General features: G+C 42.4%; 1 protein-coding gene across 4 annotated transcripts in view; it reads left to right on the top strand.

Moving 5' to 3' along the window:
- glt1d1 (glycosyltransferase 1 domain containing 1) overlaps nt 1-22,728 on the top strand; it is a 99,973-nt gene that overhangs the window by 13,623 nt on the left and 63,622 nt on the right. For 3 of the 4 annotated variants that reach the window (XR_005459834.1, XR_005459835.1, XM_038790246.1), the window contains exons 3-5: nt 4,692-4,797; nt 10,376-10,427; nt 16,744-16,831. Coding sequence is in view for 2 of the 4 variants with exons in the window: in XM_038790246.1 (XP_038646174.1) it covers nt 4,692-4,797; nt 10,376-10,427; nt 16,744-16,831 (246 nt within the window). In the remaining 2 variants the exon portion in view is untranslated. The remainder of the gene's footprint in view (nt 1-4,691; nt 4,798-10,375; nt 10,428-16,743; nt 16,832-22,728) is intronic. The other variant, XM_038790251.1, reaches the window with a different exon arrangement.

The raw sequence follows: 22,728 nt of genomic DNA, 5'->3' as shown, positions 1-22,728 counted from the left end.
TGACTAAACAATGTTTATTCCCTGAAAAGTGGGTTATTAATGCATGAACGTGAAGGCAATTTGTTTTTTTATTGGTGAAGCCTCTATGAACTCACTGCTAGGCTGAATGACTTTGTGGACCGGATTCTCCACCGGCGGGATTCTCCTTTTTGCCGGCACCCAGGGATTTCCCGACGGCGTGGGGCTGCCCCACAAACCCCATTGACCGGCTGAAGTAACGGAGAATCCCGCCGGCCGGTCGGGGAAGAAATGTGTGGCGGGACGGAGAATCCCGCCCCATGTGTCTGTGATTAGGAATATAGCAGCTATAATTTACATGGTGTTTTCTGTCAATAATCTGGGGCTGGTTTAGTACAGTGGACTAAACAGCTGGCTTGTAATGCAGAACAATGCCAGCAGCGCGGGTTCATTCCTGTAGCGGCCTTCCTGAACATGCACCGGAATTTGGCAACTAGGGGCTTTTCACAGTAACTTCATTGAAGCCTACTTGTGACACAAGCTAATATTATAAATTTTTCATATTTTCACATTAAGTGAACCAAGGAAAAGTGTAATGCAAGTTTACGCCTGTTTCTCAATGTTATTGGCTCTTGCCAAACAATGGAAAGTGAGCTGAAGGGAGAGCTTTTGCACAGGATCTTGGTGAGGTCTGATCAAGGACAGTATCACAGAATGGTTACAGCATGGAAGGCCATTTGGTCTATCATATCTGTTCTGGCACTCCGTAGGAGCAATTTACCTAGTGCCATTTCCCGGCCTTCTCTTCTTAGCCTTGCACATTATTCTTTTTCAGATAATAATCAAATTCCTCCTTAAATGCCTCAACTGAACATGCCTCCACCACATTCTGAATCCCGGCCACTCGCTGCGTGAAATATTTTTCCTTTTGTTTTTCTGGTTCTTTTGTCAAGTTACGTTAAATCTGTGCTGTCTTGTTTTTGATCCTTCCACCAAGTGGGAACAGTTTTCCCTGTTGAGACTCCTCATAATTTCTCAAATCTTCCCTCAACCTTTTCTTCTCCAATGAAAACAGTCCCAACCTCTCCAATATATCCACAGTTCTCATCCATGGAGCGATTTTTCTGAATCTTTTCTGTACACTCTGTAATGCCTTTACATCGTTCCTCAAGTGTTGCTCCCAGAAGTACTCCATTTGAGACAAACCAGTGTCCTATACAAGTTTAACATAGCTTCCTTGCTTTTGTACTCTATCCCCATTTTAATAAAACCTAAGGCGCTGTATGCTTTATTATCCGTGCTGTCAACCTTTCCTGTCACCTCCAATGACTTGTGCAACATATACACCCAAACCCCTTTGCTCCTGTATCTCCTTAGAGTCATATACTTTATTTTATATTGTCTCTCTACATTCTTCTACCAAAATAAATCATACACCTTTTTGCGCTTCTCTACATTAAAATTTCATCAGCCACTTGTCAATCCACCAACCTATCTGTTATTTTGAAGTCCTGTACTATCTTTCTGGCTGTTCACAATACTTCCAAGTTCTGTGTCATCTGCAAATTTTGAAACTGTGCTGTACATCAAGTTTTTTATACATGCAATTCACATACTGCCGCAACCGGTCTACAGCAGACTCCATCTCCTTTGCCCTACACTCATCCCTGGAGCATCACGAAAACAACGACTCCTACATCAGACTCCTATTTATTGACTACAGCTCCGCCTTCAACACCATAATCTCAGCCAAGTTTATATCAAAGCTCCAAAACCTAGGACTTGGCTCCTCACTCTGCAACTGGATCCTTGACTTTCTGACCCATAGACCACAATCAGTAAGAATAAACAAACAATACCTCCTCCACGATAGTCCTCAATACCGGGGCCCTGCAAGGCTGCGCACTTAGCCCCCCTACTCTACTCCCTGTACGCACACGACTGCATTGCATAATGTGGCTCCAACTCCATCTACAAGTTTGCTGATGACATGACCGTAATGGGTCGGATCTCGATCAGCGATAAGTCAGAATACTGGAGGGAGATAGAGAACCTAGTGGAGTGGTGTAATGACAACAATCTCTCATTCAATGCCAGCAAAGCTAAAGAGCTGGTCATTGACTTCAGGAAGCAAAGTACTGTACACACCCCTGTCTGCATCAATGGGGCCCGAGGTGGCGATGGTTGATAGCTTCAAATTCCTAGGTGTGCACATCACCAAAAATCAGTCCTGGTCCACCCACGTCGACGCTACCACCAAGAAAGCACAACAACGCCTTTACTTCCTCAGGAAAATAAGGAAATTCGGCAAGTCCACATTGACTCTTACCAACTTCTACAGGTGCACCATAGAAAGCATCCTATCTGGCTGCATCACAGTCTGGTGTAGCAACTGCTCAGCCCAAGACTGCAAGAAACTTCAGACACTCATGAACCGCTTCCCATCCATTGACTATGTCCAAAATTCCCACTACCGTGGGAAAACTTCTTCCCCAAATCTATAAACAATCCTCCTATGAACTGATTTGATTAATACTGGACTCCTGTATGCTTCATCTGATGCCTGTGTCTATGTATTTACATTGTGTACCTTGTGTTGCCCTTTTAAGTATTTTCTTTTCATGTACTAAATGATATGTTTGAACTGCACGCAGAAAAATACTTTGCACTGTACCTCGGTACACGTGACAATAAACATATCCAATTCAATATATCAGGAGGAGCAAGAGTCCCAACACCGTCCCTTGCAAATCCACTACAAACCTTCTTGCCGCCAAGAAACATACATCAGTCACTTCTCTCCATTTCCTGTTATTCGGCCAATTTTGTATCCATGTTACTAATGTCCCTTTTATTAAAATTGAGACACATGTGCACTGAAAAAGACTCAGAGGAAGGCATTAGGTTTAATTCCTAGCTTTAAAATGTTTGGTTATTGTGAAGTCCCAGAATGCTAGATCTTTTTAATTTAGAAAAAGATAGACTTTGTGGAGACATGAATGAAGTTTTTAAGCTCATGAAGGGACTAGACTGCGCAAATGTCATAATTTTTGTATCAGATAAATTAATGATAGAGGAATTAGTACAGTTAAATAAAGCATTAAAGTATGTTAGATGCTAAATGAGTTTTCTTTTCCAAATGGTTAATTGACCTTTTGGGCATATTTTTGTTGATCTTATAGTGGGTGTAGTTTTGCTCCAAACTGTAAAAAGAGAGTTGGACGAGTATCTAGACGAGATTGATATTGTTGGTGGGATGTTGAGTAACATCTTGTGGCTATTTTTGCCTCCTGGAAATCATGTCGCCATCAATTAGCCGAGGCACTTTTGAAAGCTTTCTTTTTCTCTCCTAGGAAACTGTTGTGATGTGGAGATGCTGGCGTTGGACTGGGGTGGGCACAATAAGAAATCTTACAACACCAGGTAGAAGTCCAACAGGTTTGTTTGGAATTACTAACTTTCAGAGCGCAGTTCCTTCATCAGGTGACCTGATGCTCCAAAAGCTAGCGATTCCAAACATACCTGTTGGACTTTAACCTGGAGTTGTTAGGAAACTGCTAGTGAGAGGCTAATATTAGGGTCAGACCTCCATTATTACCCTTCTTGTTCGCCTTGGGAGTCCAGAATAAGAGGATGTAGCTTAAAAATAAGGGGTCCCCAATTAAGACTGAATTGAGGAGAATTTATTTCTCTAAAGGTTGTTAATGTATAGGATTCGCTTCCCCAGTGAGCAGGGAGGCAGGGTCATTTTTAAGGCCAAATTAGATAGATTCTTGATCGACAAGGGGATAGCGAAGAAAGTAATGACCACAATGAGATCAGTCATGGACTTATCAAATGGCAGGGCAAGCTTGAGGGGCCCAAATGGCCTACTCCTAATACTTATTTTCTTATTAGAATCTTTCTTTGCCTTCCATGATTAGAAGAAAAATATCCATTGTGTGCTAGTGGGGAAATAAAACAATATTTTCGGCCATTGCAAAACAATTTTGTTCCTCGTATCATTTTGCTAAATCATCGCTTTATCTTTCTATGGTTTTGATTGTGTCTATCTTGGAGTACCCAGAACTGGGCCCAATGCTCAAATCAATGTTTTGCACAAATTCAGTGTCAGTTCCTTATTTTATTTTTCGTCTGATAAATAAAACTCAGAATGCTATTTGCCATTTTATATACTTTGCAACCTGTATTCTCATCTTTCAAAGATCTTTGTATCTACATACTCAATGTGAAGGCCTGTAAATGCAGGACGATAGGACTTTCTAACTTTTACAGAGCTCCATTTCTTCCTTTATGTCTCACTTTTTTATCTCTCATTCTCATGTACATACGTAAACTGTCTTCAATTTGATAATTTCCTATTCCTGCGATCTTGTATATGGCAACTTCATGACATATGCCTTATTCCTTCTGGGTTAAGAGTAGAGGTGTTTTCTGAAACCGTTTCTCCTGTTCCTGCCTTCTCCCTTTTTCCTCTCCAACTTGCTCTCGTCCTTTTATTTTTCCAACTTCACCCTTTTTTCCTCCCTCTTCCGTCCTCCTTTCCCTTCAAGTCCCTTGTTCCCTACTTGTATTTCTCTCACTTTGACTAGTGGTGTCAAAGTAAATTATATTTACTTCAGCTGAAGTACAAAACTTTTTTTTTTGCTTATTGTATGTTACCAATGTGGAGAAGTAAGGTGGAAGTTCAAGGAAATTAGTTTGCAAATAAATAAAAATGCCAATTCTTTTAGGCAGTGGTGTTCCATATGGAGTCATATTTGGTGGAACAGACATCAATGAAGATATCAAGGATGAAAAGAAGCGTGAAATTATGGGTGCTGTCCTACAGAAATCTAGGTAACAGCAAGCATGTATTTTCTTTCCCCTCTGGTGAAAGGAGGGGATTGGTAAATTGTATGAACCTGTAAATCGTAATTAACATGAGTAAAAAGACCCGCAGAACCCGCTGCTAGTTTCAGTATTTGCTTTTTTAAATGGGAGACCAATCTTGAATGCTTCTCATCTGTATATATCTGATAGTTTTTTGTGCTCAAAATTAAGGACAGTCGTGAAAGAGAATGGAAGTCTTCCCATTTCAGATTCCTAGTTATGATGTCAAGCTTTCCCAAGACAGGAATAGCACATTCAGCTATCTAAGCAAAATATCTCATTACATTCCAATTTGCATTTGCAAATGAGTCACCCAAGCATTTGGGAAGGCACAAAAACTTTCTAGAAATTGTGCTATACCAAGGCTCCAATGAAAATGAGGAACTTGGGATATTATTAATAAAGAAATAGTAGTGTAGAAATTAATGTCAATTAAATTTGACAAATCTGAATCCGATGGCTTGGATCCTATGGTTTTAAATGAGGTAGCTCAGAGATAGCGCTTGCAAGAGTCTAGAAAAAGGAGGATAGTAAATGTAACCTAAGAAAGGAAGGAGAGAGAAAATAGGGACCTATTAAGCAAATTAGCCTGACATCAGTAGTTGAGAAAATGCTAGAATCTATTATTTGGAATGTGGTAAAAGAACACTTAATCCAGCAAAATGAAATTAATCGTAAACAACGTAAAGAATTCTGACAATAACTGTAAATACACATGGAAAGTTTTATTTTTAATGATTTAGAGTACCCAATTCATTTTTTCCAATTAAGGGGCAATTTAACATGGCCAATCCACCTAGCCTGCACATCTTTGGGTTGTGGGGGGCGAAACCTATGCAAACACGGGGAGAATGTGCAAACTCCACACGGACAGTTACCCAGAGCCGGGATCGGACCTGGGACCTCGGCGTCGAGAGGCAGCAGTGCTCACCACCATGCTGCCCAATACGCATGTAAAGTTGTGTACAATTCTTGTTATTGAACGTTAGATGTCCCAATAAGAGCACTTAAAAAAAACTGTATAATACACACTAATGTAAATAAGTTAGGGAATGATAGCACTGGGACTACTGTCGCAGATGCAGTGGCAGCATCTGATACCTGTTTTGGTGTTATCATTGTGGTTACCATTGTTGTTTTTGTATTCTGCAAAGTTTTGATCTGAAATGCGAAATTCCAGTTAAAAAATTTTTTTTAAAGCATTTAGAGAATCATAAGCTGGTTAGGCATAATCAGTGTGCATTTATGTAAGGGAAATCATGTTTGACAAATCTGCTAGAGTTTCTCGAGGTTGTAATGAGCAACATTGATGAGGGAGAACCAGTGGATGTAGTGTATTTGGATTTTCAGAGAGCATTCTATCAGTTTAGGATAATCAGCTGAGGCTGAATGGCCTTCATCTGTGCCGTATTAATCTGACATTCAATGAGGTCTCATTCAATAAGTTATTACCCAAAGTTAAGGTTTATCTGATTGAGGTAATATATTAGCATGGATTAGGTTTGATTAATGGACAGAAAACAATAGAAATAATCAGATTATTTGGGGGTTTTAACTAGTAGAATACTGGAAGGCTAAGTGCTCGGGCTTTAGCTATTTATAATGACTAAGGTAAGTGAACTGAGTATCCAGCTTTGCTGACAATACAAAGTTAGATGGGAAATAAACTGTGAGGAGGACACAGAGGCACCAAAGGGATCTGTCAATGGGCAGAATTCTTTTGTTCTGAGACTCCAGTCCTGTGGCAGAGTGGGAACGTGGAGTGTTTTCCGCTGCGGAGGCTGGCGGAAAGTCATGCCAAATCTTCCAGTCCTGAACTTATTAATTATATAATCGGGTATTTTGCATCAAATTCTAAATTGGGAAGGGCCTAATGGCGCGCTGACACCATCCTATCTGGGTTCCATATTGGAAAGGTGCCCAACATCACTGACCCAATATTGAAGAAAGAATGTGGACCTCCTGAGAAAGAAGATGGGTCTCCAGGAACATTCTGAGGCTGGAGGATGGAGCCCCTTTAGGATGCTGGATCTGGACAGTCCACTCGCTGCGGTGGTCCATGATCCAATGTTGCTGTCAGTCTCCATCTCCATCCTGAACTCTAGAGGTAGCTGGAGGCATTGTCCATCTGTACGCTACACTGTTGCAAAATGTATTTTGCACCGGAGTGTTTTCCCGCTCGTGCCACAGGGAATTTGCCTTAATTGGTCAGGCCTTCATCTGCATCCCGCAGGAAATTAATGTCGGTAAAAAACTATTCTTGCCCCCTCACCCACCCCCACCCCCCGAATTCTTCCCTTCAGCTGCCATTGAACTCATCAGCGGGACCATGTGAGAATTCCACCCAGTCAGTGAGCAAGAGCATGGCAGATGAAATATAATATGAGAGAGTGTGAATCTTTATTTTGGAAGGGAAAATAGAACAGCCAATTTATTTTCCAATTGTTATGACACCTTGGGTGCAGCCTCACAGATCCCGGAGTCCCAGCATAAGTGAATTAACCAATAATGTGTACATTTTCCTGAGATCTTTAACCCTTAACTGCCCCAGATGAGTTACAGGCACCAGATTTATAAGTAAAATATTAACAAACTTTATTTATTGCAAGAGTAAAAGACGGACATATAATGGAACTATGATGTACTAGTCTAACTATTCCCAAAACCCTGTCCCACCCCCCACCTCAACCCGGAGACACACAAGACAGACACACGGTGGGAGTAGGAAAGGTCCAAAAAATAACAGATTAAAAGGGTATGAAAGATTTGAGGATCTTTGCTGCTGGGGTTGAGATATTTTTGTAGGCGGTGATTTCTTCAGAATGCAAGGTGTTGAACCGTCTGTTGGTATTGATCTTCAAGCTGGGCCACTCAGGCCGGATTCTCCGGCTGTAGGATCCCCATAGGGACAGGCTTCAACTTGTGTTGAGCTGAGCCTTACCCTCGAAAGATACATTTCAGGTCTGCTCAGTTTCTGATATGTGGTCAGCTTCAGCAGACTCACCAACAGCTTGTTTCAGTTAAACAGAATATCATAGCAGCAGTTTTCGCGAGGACTTGAATGGTCTGGTATCTGTAATCGGAGAGGAATCCAGAACATTTCCCTCCCCAGTGCTATCTTCAGGCTTTGAATGCTCACTAACTGCTCTGTTTGCCTGAAGGGAGTTCCAAATACGATTTTAGAGAGAATTTCACCCCTTCTGGAAGAGAGATTCAAAAGGATTCTGCTTAGTTCTGCAGCTCTGAAGAAAACTGAAACCAACATGCAGAGAATCCCCCAGCACGGCATTCCAGAAAAAAAAAGCACCAATCCGTATCAAGGACCTGCTTGGCCCGTGATTGCAATGGAGTGGATCGGTTGCTAGCCAAGCCCATCAAAATGACATCACGGACTATGCCATGGCACGATAGCACAGTGGTTAGCACAGTTGCTTCACAGCTCCAGGGTCTCAGGTTCGATTCCCAGCTTGGGTCACTGTCTGTGCGGAGTCTGCACGTTCCCCGTGTGTCTGCGTGGGTTTCCTCCGGGTGCTCCGGTTTCCTCCCACAGTCCAAAGATGTGCAGGTTAGGTCGATTGACCATACTAAATTGCCCTTAGTGTCCAAAAAGGTTGGGTGAGATTACGGGGATAGGGTGGAGGTGTGGGCTTAGGTGGGGTGCTCTTTCCAACGGCCGGTGCAGACTCGATGGGCCAAATGGCTTCCTTCTGCACTGTAAATGCTATGAAATCAAAGGGGTCTGTCGGATCAGTCCAAATAGCAACTTGCAACTCAAAGCCAAAAGTCTGTAATGTTGCGCAGGATAGGAATTAAAAAACAGAAAAACAGAACAGACAAGAATTTAACATGTTCCTTACACAATGGTGAGAGAAAGTGAAATGTTGGTATTGAGCGGTACCTCGGTATTATTGTACACAAATTGCAGAACATTAAGTTGCAGGTACAGCAAGCAAAGAAAATGATACGTTAGCCTTTATGAGAAAGAGATTGAAATGTAGGAGTAAAGAAGTCTGACCGCAGTTTTATAGGACCTTGATGAGACCACACCTGGGCTACTGTGAGCAGTTTTAGTCTCCTTATTGAAGGAAGCATATACTTGCCTTGGAAAAAGTGCAACAAAGAGTCACTAGACTGATTTTTGGGGTGAGGGAAGTGTCCCATGAGAAGAGATTGAGGAGACTAGACTTGTATTCCCCAGAATGTGGAAGAATGAGAGGTGATCTATTGAAATGTATACAATCTGCAAAGAGCTTAATGGGAGCGGGAGTGCCAGGGTACAACCCTGCCCAGAGCCCGACCATCCGGGGGCTTCCGATGGCCTCCGAGTACTTTCCAGGTACTGTTAGACCCGGTCCATGGTTGTGTGGTCCAATGCTAAACCTAGGAAGACATAGTTGAGGTGAAAGGTCAGCCATGGTCGTATTGAAAAACTGAGTTGGCATAGAGGATGGATGATTTGCCCTTATTTCTTATGTAATCTATGTAACCTCTCCTTGGCACACCTGTTTTTCCAGATATGAAGTGTCTTGGGACATTGTTTTCTGCATCAAAGGCACTATATAAGTTAATTTGTGATAGTTCGTGGTAACAGTGAATTCAATGCAACTCCATAACTGGAAAAATTGACTATCTGGGTTATTGTCAGACTGTTTATTGTGAATCTTTAAGCTGCTCCTTCAGTTCTTCCATAATGCGCGTTGGAGAGTATTATTCACAAGTTACCTGCCCACAAAATCTACACACTATCTCTGTATAATGCATCCAGCTTGATGAAAATCCACATATGAGTATAGCATTTGGAGATGAAGTTCCATTCAATCTCTATACATCTCCATCCTTGTGTTAATGGAAATAACAGCCTGAAAGCAATGTTTTTGTGATCCATAAAATTTCCCATTCGGAATGTTGTATCTTATTTCTTTAAACCTTTTTCAGCAACGGCAATTCTATGCCATTGCTATGAATGCATGTGATATTGAATTACGAGTCTCATCAAAGAACTATTGGAAATAGTAATTACTTAAAAAAAAAAAATCATGATCTGGTTGATTGGACTTAGAACCATTGAAATAATTAACCCGGTCTAACAAAGCTATCAATGACTTAGTACATCATGGATAGTATCTATCTTTGTGTCTCCCTATTGACATCCACTGGTTGTGTGATGGATATTTTCGTTAAAGTCTCTGGAAAGTCATTGGTATTTTGACTGGAGGCTTATTAGTGGAGTTCTGTGCTCAGCATGCACTTTGATTAAACAGCATCATTCTCAGCAGATTTACACGATTGCAGTTGAAATTCCTTCAGCCACTTTTGTCTAATACAGCTGCCTCGAGAGCTGCAGATAATTTAGATTTTATTAAAGATTACCCCTGAAGCTGTCCGCAGCTCTGCAATTTCGTTAATTAAATTTCCTATCCATTTTCTCACTTTTTTGAAGCATTGCTTTTTATAATCTCGAACATCCATTTAGTTCGAGATGTTGAAATGATGTCTTTGTGAATCCTTTTTAAAGTTCTGTTTCTAAAAACTTTTTAATTGTCAGGTTTCTGGTGGCTTTCACAGACCAGTTGAAGAAAATCGCAGAGCACCATTGGGTAGGTCTTTATATTGTCTTGGCTTTCTTTGCCTGTCATGTATAACCACCATCGAATGGTTTTGTTTTGTTGGGTTGCTCAAAACTAGTTTGAAGTTGAACTGCTTGTAGTAAAGGTAGGATCAATGACCATTGTGTCCTTGCCATTTTTATGAACAAATAATTCTTCTCTTGGACTAGTTATCAGAAAATAGTTACTTTGCACTGTTAACATAAAGCATTCCCCTTAATTAAATTATGACATACACTGACCAGGATTTCCTGGTCCTGCCCAACATTGTGATCTTCTGGTCCCTCCGAAGGTCAGTGGATTTCAGAGCCAGAAAACCCCGGCCACTGTGTCACAAACAAAGAAAAAAGAACAACACCGCAGAGGAACAGGCCCTTTGGCTCTCCAAACCTGTACTGGTCATAATACCAACCTTGGCCAAAACCCTCAGCACTTCCTTGTGCCGTATTGCTTTATACCCATCCTAGCCATGTATTTGTCAAGGTGCCTTTTGAATCCCGTTAATGTATCTGCTTCCACACCCTCCCCTGGCATTCACCACCCTCTGCATAAAAAACCTGCCTCGCACATCTATCTAAAATTTGCCCCACTGACCTTAAACCTGTGCCCCCTGGTAAAAGAGTGCCTACCCATCCACTCTATCCATGCACCTCATAATCTTGTAGAGTCCAACCAGACTCATTCTTTCTCCCAAAGAAAAATGATATAACAAATTAGAAAAATAAATAAAGTTATACATCTCACTCAATGCAACAAATATTTTCTATATTGCTTCATTTCCATTACAGTTGATGCAAGGTCTTCTGGTGTTTGTTAACTATTTCCCTTTCCTTCCTTTCAAATGCACAACTCTTTTCTTTTAAAATTCCTGCAGCCACCTAAAACAAAGTGTAAAATAACTGCCCCCTCCCTCCAACTCCATCCCCTCCGCACCTTTCCTACATCAATTCCTGCTGAGGTACAGTTTCCACAGGCAACTGTAGCCAGCCAACAACTCCTCGTTTTCATCACACACTGTGCCAGACAGGGTGTTTTAACAGGCTATTTAACTTCCAGACATTATAATTAATCCTGACTTGATGTTCTTTTGCATTTACTTTTCGTCAAGGGTCACTAGGTAATATCAAAAGCCAAAAAGCTGCTGTTCCCCTTCCACCACCACCCCCCTCCTCCTCCAGTGCCTTTAGCCACAAGAAACAGAAGCCATTTTTAATCCTCTTGCCTCAGCTCCCACAGACTTACAATATTTTCCCTGTCAACATATTATGGATTGTGGAGACTCAACAAACTAACAAGAATATTAGCCTGCTGACTCCTGTTAGTTAGAAAATTTTCCAGTTTAAGTGGCTTTTTAAATTGACAGTTATTTGTACTTGATTCAGGCGTTGCAGGTAATGAGTGGAATAGAAGCTTCAGTATTGATATTAATGCTTCAAGGGACTAGAGTAAATATTTTATTCTGCTTATTTAAGCAGGATATCAAATTGTATTTTGCAATACTCCAGAAGCAAGAGTAACTAATGTCGCTATAATTTCACAAAAATAACGGCTAGAGTGTGATGTGTATAATTGGAGCTGGGCACCACAATGATGTATGTTATTCCAAGTGGCAGTTTTAGCATTTTCCAGCTCATTTCCATTTGACAATAAGTAAACAGAGTGCATACTATCAGAGGTTTGATCTCCAGAATTTAAAATAAAAGCATAATTTATGGAAAATCTCAATTTGTATTCTGCCTCAATGCCCATGAATTGTCACGTCTGAAACTATTATGCATTTAAAAAAAGGAATGAGAAAATTAAACTCATTCTTTCCAACTGATGGCATTATCGTGAACTCCACCACCACCACCTCCCACCATCCCAGTTTATTTAAATTCTCAAGGAATGAATAATCGTAGATCATTTTTTAAACAACTATTTTTTAAATAATAATGCGCATAATGTGGGAGCAACTGACCTCTTGATAAAAATGTTGAATTCAGTACTCCTCAATGTTGAATCGCACTTGAAAGAAGCACTGAGGATGACACGGGCACGAAGGTGTTCAGGGTGGCAGACTTCATTGTCTATCAGTTCCACCTCTACTTTATCCATACCTTTTAGCATTGTGTGTACCTCAATTAGATCTCCCTTCATTCTCCTGAACTCTAGAGAGTACAGGCCTAAACTGTTCAATCTCTCCTCATACGGCACACTCCTCATAGAACATAATAGAACATACAGTGTGGAAGGAGGCCATTCAGCCCACCGAGTCTGCACCGACCCACTTCAGCCCTCACTTCCACCCTATCCCCGTAACCCAATAACCCCTCCTAAGTGCAATTTTGGACACTAAGTGCAATTTAGCATGGCCAATCCACCTAAACTGGACGTCTTTGGACTGGGAGGAAACCGGAGCACCTGGAGGAAACACGCAGATACGTGGAGAACGTGCAGACTCCGCACAGACAGTGAACCAAGCTGGGAATTGAACCTGGGACCCTGACGCTGTGAAACCACAGTGCTAACCATGTGCGCTAACATGCTGTCATGGAATCAATCTCTGGAATCAATCTAGTGAACCTCCTCTGAACTGCCTCCAATGCCACTACATCTGTCCTCAAATAAGGGGACCAAAACTGTGCACAATACCAATGCCTTGTATAGTTGCAACAACACTTCCTTACCTTTATACTCAATTCCTTTTGCTATAAATGCCAACATTCCATTTGCTTTCCTTATTATTTGCTGCACCTGCATGCTAGGTTTCTGTAACACATGCACAAGGAGACCCAGATCCCTCTGCATTGGAGCACCCCGAATTCTCTCCCCATTTTTATAATAAGTTGCCTTCCGTTTTTTCGACCAAAATGCATGACCTCACACTTATACAAGTTAAACACAATCTACCACATTTTTGGCCCACACTCCTAACCTATCTATATCCATTTGTTAAGGCTCTTATTTCCTCATTTCAACTTACTGCCCCACCTATTTTTGTGCAAATCTGGCGATAGGTCCTTCTAGCCCTGTATCCAAGTCGGTGATATAGATTGTAAATAACTGGGGCCCAAAGACCGAACCCTGTGGCACCCCACTAGTTATGTCTTGCCATCCAGAAAAAGACCCATTTATCCCGACTCTCTGTCTCCTGTCCATCAGCCAGTCTTCTATCCAAGCTAATAAATTACCCCTAATCCCATGTGATCTCACCTTGTGAACTAACCTTCTGTGCGGCACCTTATCAAACACCTTCTGGAAGTGCAGATATACTACATCTACAGGATCCCCATTATCCACTTTGCTTGTTACATCTTTAAAGAACTCAAGCAAGTTACTCAAATATGATTTGCCCTTCATAAAACCATGCTGGCTCTGACGGAAAGCGCTTTGGCTTTCCAAATGTCCTGATATTCCATGCAAGTATTGGTAGGAGTGACCACCACAGGCTCATGATGGAGACAAAGTTCTGCCTTCACACTAAAGATGCCATCCGTCATGTTGTGGGGCATCAGAGCCATGCTAATCGTGATAGATTCAGCACAAGCCTAGCAGCTCACAAGTGGACATCTGTGGGTCATGCAGTTAAATCTTGCCTTGACTCAAGGGCAGTCATTGTCACTCAACATCTGGAATTAATCTCATGTCCATGTTTGGACCAAGGCTGTAATGAGCCCTGGAAGTGAATAGTACTGGCCAAAAACAAGAATCAATGAGCAGTTTATTCACCGATGATTCAGAGTAGACTATAATAACAATAATCTTTATTATTGTCACAAGTAAGCTTACATTAATACTGCAATGACATTACTGTGAAAAGCCCCTAGTCACCACATTCTGGCGCCTGTTTGGGTACACAGAGGGCGCATTCTGAATGTCCAATTCACCTAACAAGCACATCTTTCGGGATTTGTGGGAGAAAATCGGAGCACCGGAGGAAACCCATGCAGGCACGGGAAGAATATGCAGACTCCGCGCAGATAGTGACCCAAGCATGAATCAAACCCAGGACCCTGGGGTTGTGGAGCAACAGTGCTAACCACTGTGCTGCCGACCATGCCGCCTCCTTGTGGGAGATGTTTGGATTTGTCCTGCTTTTTGTGGACAACTTGAGTAATTTGCCACGTTGTTGGATGTTGTACCTGTACTGGAACAGGGCCATTCCCTCCTCCTGCAGTGCTGCCACCTCTGGTCAGTCTGAGCTACGAGCGATGGAGGTGCCAAGGACATTGGTTGTAAGGTATGATTCGGTAAGAATGTATGTGTCAGGCTATTGCTTGACTTGTCTATGAGATAGCTCTCCCAATCTTCGCACAAGTCCTCAGATATTAGTAAGGAAGACTTTGTGGTGGAACCTCGGCTGCTTGTATCTTTGTTGTGTCTGATGCCTAGGACAATGCCTAATTGCCCATCCGGTTTGATTCTTATTAAACACTTGTTGCAATTAATACAAGAGGGTTACCTGCAAGGCCAATTAAGAGCCAGCTAAATTTTTGTGTGCCTGGAATCACATAGAGGCCAGACTGAGTAATGAGGCAGATTTTCTTCCCTAATTGACCTTGATAAATCAAATCGGTTTTGACAACAATCCAGTATTTTGATGGTCCACATTACTGAGACTATCTTCATTCCAGATTTACTTAATTAACTGAATTTAAATTTAAACTCCCTCACTGCTGTGTTGGAGAATTCAACTCATTTCCCCACAGCATGAGCTCAGGCCTCTGGATTAACTAGTCCAGTAACATCACCACTACATTGCTGTAACCTGCACAAAATATATTCTACTGAGAATCCTAAAGCAAATAATTCTGATTTTCAGTTTTGTTAACTATCACTTAACTTTTTCCTGCCAATCTTCTTTAAAAGTCATAAGTATTCTATTAGAACATAGAACAGCACAGAACAGGCCCTTCGGCCCTCGATGTTGTGCCGAGCCATGATCACCCTACTCAAACCCACGTATCCACCCTATACCCGTAACCCAACAACCCCCCCCCCCCTTAACCTTACTTTTTAGGACACTACGGGCAATTTAGCATGGCCAATCCACCTAACCCGCACATCTTTGGACTGTGGGAGGAAACCGGAGCATCCGGAGGAAACCCACGCGCACACAGGGAGGACGTGCAGACTCCTCACAGACAGTGACCCAGCCAGGAATCGAACCTGGGACCCTGGAGCTGTGAAGCATTTTTATTTCTATTTCAATTCCATTTCTAATTGTCACAAATTAACTTAGAAAAATCAAAATGCAGATATTACATAACTTCCCCAAAAACTTAGTTGGTAAATGTAGCATATCTTGCGATACTAAAGCATGCAGGTTTGAAACTTAGTTTCCGCCAAGTTTGCTGATCTCGACCAGGGTAGCTGTGGACCAGAAATACGCATAGAAAATGCTGGTAATAATCAGCATCTGTGGCGGAAGATACAATGTTACTTTCAGGGCAAGGTCCTGTTCTCCTCACCACAGCTGCTGCCAGACCTGCTGAGTATTTCTGGCATTTTTTGTTTGTATTTCAGATTTCCAACATCCGCACTATTTTGCTTGGGTTTTACTGGCTATTGACCTGAATACCCTATTTTAAGACAAAGAAAAAGCCATCAATTTATTTTTTTGCTCCTGTTTGCCAAGACCCTTATTCTCTGAGGGGAAGATGGAGTTTGGTTGTGATATCTTGCGTGTAAAATAGGCATCCGTCACTTGCTGTCTCGGTTCTCAGATGAAAAATAACCCCTTTGTGAGGCATCAAAGATTCTTCTAGAGCCGAACCCACCAGGAATGAGGGGAAAGAATGGAAAATTGGGACAAAAAAAAATCTTCTGTTGATGGCAGACATTTAGTGTAATCTATTACCAAAGGGGTTTCAGCGAAGTTTATTTACAGAAGGTCATTTAACATCTTTGCTCAGAAATTGTTAGCTTCAGTCTTAAGATTTTAAACTATTTTACTGTCTTTTGGCTGCTACAGTACTGGAAGGTCTATTTTGATACAAGTACATTTTTAAATTGTACTTTAGAAATATTATTACTCAATGCATCTGGAGGTTTTTAAAGTTGAGACTAAATGATTAGATCGCCTAATTTAAGTAAATTTATTTGACTGTCATTTACCAAGATAAGGGTAGTCTTTTATTCCTGATTTATGTTATGGTATCTAACAAAACTCTAAACAAGCTTACTGTAATTTTTTGCATGCATTGTGAGCTATTTTGGATTGGAAGGCAAGTCAAAACTCCTTTTAGATATTGTAGCCATGTACAAAAATAAACGGTATGTTTATTCTTTATATGTTAAGTTTGATTTTTGCAATCTTTTTCAGATATACTTTTGGAAATATTACTCACCTTCCATTTTGTTTCCTATTTTTAAGCCATTTGCGAGCAGCAAGATTCATGTGCAGCCTCAAGGTAAGGTGTGGAAACTGCTTCCTTTCTAGGATTGGTGGCTTTTTCAGCAGGGTGTTGTGAACTTCATTTCTTTTTTTCTTGTTTTGCATTAATGTACTGTAGTGTCTTGTTGAAGGTTTTTCAATTTAAATGTTTTATCCCCTGTTGTAACTGGCACAGATCCTATTGGGTAAGGACAATTGGTTACCCCGTGGATCTCGGGTCATATCAGTTTCCCCGATAAAGGGACGGGGCAATCATTGACATTTTCTGTTGTATAAATAGAGCTGGCCAGTTAGGTACTGGCTAGAGAAAAGACCAGTAGCAAAGTACTGGAGCTGTGTAAATATTAGTGTAAATAAAGTTAAATTTAGTTTGCCTCACAAAAACCGTGTTGGACTCTTTGTGGCCCTCCCAAAACTGGCGACGACGGTTAAAATTGGATAGCTGTCTGCACTGCTGAAGCCACCTCCCCAGACTTTTTTCGGATACAAGTTGGACGTTTTTTTTTCTCTGTTGCACCATGCCTCTCTTCGGACGTTTGGATGTATTTGCTGCTACGCTGGAGGATTGGAACCAGTACGCACAAAGATTTTGTTTTTATTCGTTCACGGTCGTGGGCATCGCAGGCTGTGCCAGCATTTATTGCCCATCCCTAATTGCCTTGGAAGGGGCAGTTAAGAATCAACCACACTGCTGTGGGTCTGGAGTCACATATAGGCCAGACTAAGTAAGGATGACAAATTTCCTTCCCTAAAGGACATTAGTGAACCAGAGGGGTTTTTACGACAATCGGCAATGGTTTGATGATCATCATTAGACTTTTAATTCCAGATTTTGTTTTTGAATTCAAACTTCAACATCTGCAGTGGCGGGATTTGAACCTGGATCCCCAGAGCATTACTCTGGGTCTCTGGTTTACTAGTCCAATGACAATACCACTATGCCACCACCTCCCCAAATGTGTTACCTCTTCCGGGCGAATAACGTCACCGAAAACGACCGCTAGGTGGTTATTTTGCTGACCGGCAGTGGCTCGCATACGTTGGGGTGATAAGCCTCATGGACACAGCCGTACCTTACTTTAAAACGTTTGATGAGTTTATGACTTTGGTTGGACAACGTTTTAACATGACCCCAAACCCGTCCGAGATAGTCCAAGATTACTGGTTTAACACCATGGAAAGGACCCCAGGGAGTTCATTACCAAGCTATTAATAATAACTTTTTATTGTCACAAGTATGAAGTTACTGTGAAAAGCCCTTACTCGCCACATTCTGGATATGCAGGATTGTGGAGTACTGTGAATATGGCACCGCAATGTCAGAGATGTTATGTGACCGGTTGGGTTGTGGCATCAACAATGCAACCTCCCAGAGGAAGCTGTTAGCCGAGCCGGCCTTGACTTTGCAACAGGACATTCAGATAGCGTTGTCCTGAGAGAGCACATAACAGGGAGCACGGGAGCTACAGGGGATGGAGTTGAATGCTCTGGGGCGGGCCCAGCCCTGTACACCCTCTGTGCCATGGACGGGGCATCAATTTCATTTCATTTCATTTTTCATTTTCAAAGGGGCCCATGCCGGTGGCTGATGGAAGTTCCTTCCCGATGGGAGCCTTCCCCGGACTCCTTGGATGAAGAACCAGCTAGCTGTAGGACTTGTGGGTGCCAACGGCCATGTCAGAGTGCCGTGCGCTCCAGCAGAGGCAAGGGCCAGCCTGGGCCCGGTACTTTTCATTTGAATTAACCTGCAGTGGAAGAGGAGGACGACTGCCGTAAGCTGCACGGTGTGGCAGACCCCCCCGAGAGGGTCCCATTAACACTATGGGTGAACGGGCGCCTGCTCGAAATGGAGTTGGACACTGGTGTAGCGGTCTCCATGGTCAGACAGGCGGCGTTTGACCGCATCGAGCGTGGAATTCAGACCCTTGCTTTGACAGACACAGAGGCCAGGGTGGCCACATACACGGGGGAACCTTTAGATGTTGCTGGGACTACGTTGACCCCTGTCATTTACAGAGGCCAGTGGGTGTACTTCCCACTCATCGTGGTGCGAGGCCAAGCGCCCAGCCTGTTGCATCATTTGCAGCTGCATTGGCAGCACATCTTCCACATGGGTTCTGTTGGTTTGCTGAGGTGTTCGGAAGATACCCAGAAGTGTTTCAGCCCAGTTTGGGGAAGATACAAAATACTACATCTCACATTCAGGTTGAGCCGGAAGCCCTGCCACAATATTTCAGGACGTGCCCTGTTCCTTACACCATGCTGTGGGCAGCATGGTAGCATAGTGGTTAACACTATGGCTTCACAGCGCCCGGGTCCCAGGTTCGATTCCCGGCTTGGGTCACCGTCTGTGCGGAGTCTGCACGTTCTCCCCGTGTCTGCGTGGGTTTTCACCGGGTCTCCGGTTTCCTCCTGTATGTCCTGAAAGACGTGCTATTAGGTAATTTGGACATCCTGAATTCTCCCTCTATACCCAAACAGGCACTGGAATGTGGCGACTAGGGGCTTTTCACAATAACTTCATTGCAGTGTTAATGTAAGCCTACTTGTGACAGTAAAGATTATTATTATTAGAGTAAATGGAGATGGAGCTCGCTCGTCTCGAGTCCCTGGGTATTACGAGGCCCGTTCGTTTCACCAATTGTGCAGCAGCGGTCGTACCAGTAATGAAGGCAGATAACACGGCTTCCCGACTAGACCAATGCCCCTTGCACCACATAGAAGATCTCTACATGACACTTGTGGGTGGACACCTGTTCTGAAAGTTGCAGCTGGAGTTGGATCCTGCCTCCCGAAGTATGTTACTATTAATACTCACAGGGTATGAGTAACCACGGTTGCCTTTTGGCATGTCCTCTGCCTATGCTATTTTCCAACACGGAATGAAGAACATTCTTCAAGGATGTGTTGCTGTTTAGTTAGACGACATGTTGGTTACAGGAACTTCAGAACAAGAGCATTTGGACAATCTGGAGTCTGTGTTGAAGTGATTCTGGGAGGTTGGAGTCCGTTACGACCCGTAAAGTGCGCTTTTCAGTTGAAGAAAGTGATCCACCTTGATTATCAGGTGGACCTTGACGGTTTGCCCCTGTCGTGGAGGAGCTGCGATCCATCATGCAGGCCCCGCCTTGACAGACGCTTCGGAAATTCGTTCTTTTCTCGGCCTCGTTAATTACAATGGGAAGTTTCACCCAAATCTGGCGATTATGTTGGCCCCATTACCCCTTCTGTTGAAGAAAGATCGCGTTTGGGTTTGGGGTCGGCCACAAGAAACCACCTTTATGCAGGTGAAGCAACAGTTCAAAATATAGATGAGCAGAATCTTTGCAGGATCATAGTGGGTTAGTAACTCGGATGAATACACAGAGCATAGAAAATAGAAGCAGGAAGAGGCCATTCGGCCCTTCAAGCCTGCTCCACCATTCATCATCATCACCATGGCTGACCATCAGGTTCAGTACCCTGATCCCGCCTTCCCCCCATACCCCTTGATCCCTTTAGCCCCAAGAGCTATATCTAATTCCTTCTTGAAATTACGCAACATTTTGACTCAACTACTTTCTGCTGTAGCGAATTCCACAGATTCACCACTCTCTTGTTGAAGAAATGTCTCCTCACTTCAGTCCTAAAAGATTTACCCCTTATCCTCAAACCATGATCCCTAGTTCTGGGCACCGAGCCATCGGGAACATTCTTTCTAAATCTACCCTGTCTAATCCTGTTAGAAATTTGTAAGTTTCTATGAGATCCCCCTCACTCTTTTAAACTCACCAATGCCCTATGTCATCGTCCGGGTTACTAGCCCACTATGATCCTGCAAAGCCTCTGCTCATCATGTGTGATGCTTCCCCCTATGGTATGGGGACCGTCCTATCCCACAAAGGAGCACGGAGGGGAAAGGTCGATAGCTTTTGCATCCCATACGTTGGCTGCAGCAGAAAAGTCCCTCTTTCAATATATGCCGCTCAATCAAGCACCTCGGGTGCAAGACAGTATTCCATTTTGTGATTTGTTTTTATTGGACTTAAACTTATCATAAAAACTTGTCATGTCTTTTCAAAACATTTGAGGAATTAAATTTGATTACATTTGGTTACCAATAATAACAGCTGTGTTTATTACAGAGCTTTTATAATGCTAGTTCTTTATAATTCCTTCCCTTAAATGTGCCATTATGCTATGACGTGCTGACATTTCCTATGACTGCTATACCTGCGCCGTAAATACAAATGGTATTCCCTTGGGGTCAACAGCTGTAATGGTATGTGCTTCATGCCATATTTGAATGGATTTATTTTGAAGGTTTTGATAACTAGAATAAAAGCTAATTTTGCTGAGTTACCCAACTGTATTTTTAGATGCGGGAAAAGAACAAAACACAATACTTTCTCTTCAGATTTGTACAGTGCTTTTGTTTGGATTAAAAATCTTTTCATGCCCAATGTTTTTGTTTCCCTATTGCTGTGCCTTAAACTGCTTGTGCATATGTGTGTATTTGAGATTAAATGATGTGCCATTACCTTATCTGAAAATACTATTTGTTTAAGGTACACTTTGTCCATAGTCTTTGTCCAGTCAAAAGATATATTTCCCTTATGATGATTCGTAGCCCAAGGTATTCCTGGACAGTTGCCTATCCAAAGAGATTCAGACTGTAGATCTCGATGTATACATCGACCTGGTGTATAAGAACCTAAAGAGAAAATGCTGGAAAATCTCAGCAGGTCTGGCAGCATCTGAAGGAGAGAAAAGAGCTAATGTTTCAAGTCCAGATGACCCTTTTTTCAAAACCTCGTGTGGAATGCACTGCCAGCAGAGGTGGTGGAGTCAGAGTCATTAGGGACATTTAAGCGACTCTTAAACAAGCACATGGACAGCAGTAAATTGAAGGGGTGGAGGTTAGGTTGATCTTAGATTAGGATAAATGGTCGGCACAACATCGTGGGCTGAAGGGCTTGTACTGTACTGTACTGTTCTATGTTCTATGTTCTATGTCACATTGACTTTAGATGAATTACCGGTATTATGTTGCACAGTTCAAAATGGCGACCACCCACTGCAACAGCAGTAATTGACACTTTATACTCGGCATATAAGTCAACCCCTGTTTTTGAAAGGATTTTTCAACACTTAAAAGGCTGACTTATACTGTCATCAAGGGTAATATTTTATATCAACCATCCACACATCTGATTATAGACTCTCAGTGGCATTTAGAAGTTATAATAGGGCAAAGTGGGTCCTTACAGTGGGTCACAATTTTATGTGATAAAATAGGTAATTTATTTTGTTTTTCTATTCCTTTGTGTGATTTGGAAATCACAGGCTCGGCCAGAATTTGTTGCCGATCCCTAATTGCCCTTGAGGAAGAGATGGTAAGCTGCCTTCTTGAAATTGCAGTCCATGTAGTAGTGGGGTGGCACAGTGACATAGTAGTTAGCACTGCTGCCTCACAGCGCCAGGGACCCAGGTTCAATTCTGGCCCTGGCTGACGATGTGTATTTTGCATAGTGTCTCGATATCTGCATGGGTTTCATCTAGGTGGTCCAGTTTCCTCCCACAGTCCAAAGATGTGCAGGTTAGGTAGGGTTATGGGCCTGGGTTTGGTTTCAGAGGGTCGATGGGCCGAATGGCCTCCTTCTGCACTGTAGGGGTTCGATGGTTTGAAGAAAAGGAGTTCCAGGTGTTTAACCCAGCGACAGTGAAGGAACAGTGTTTGGAATATATTTGGAAGTAGTAAGAAATCACTGAATGTTCGCTTTTCTTACGGGACAGTGAGAAACTGATAATGTGCTGATGTTGAGGTTCGATATTATGGTATGGCAGTTAGCTATGAGGTGTAGGAAAGAGTTAATGTTCCGCAGTGCCTCAGTTAGAATTGGAATTTTCATTGTTTAATAGACCATGCTTATT

Source organism: Scyliorhinus canicula, chromosome 1 (assembly GCF_902713615.1).
Source record: "Scyliorhinus canicula chromosome 1, sScyCan1.1, whole genome shotgun sequence".
Taxonomy (NCBI): Eukaryota; Metazoa; Chordata; class Chondrichthyes; order Carcharhiniformes; family Scyliorhinidae; genus Scyliorhinus; species Scyliorhinus canicula.
The sequence above is the reverse complement of the archived record's forward strand: the minus strand, read 5'-3'. Positions and strand labels throughout refer to the sequence as shown.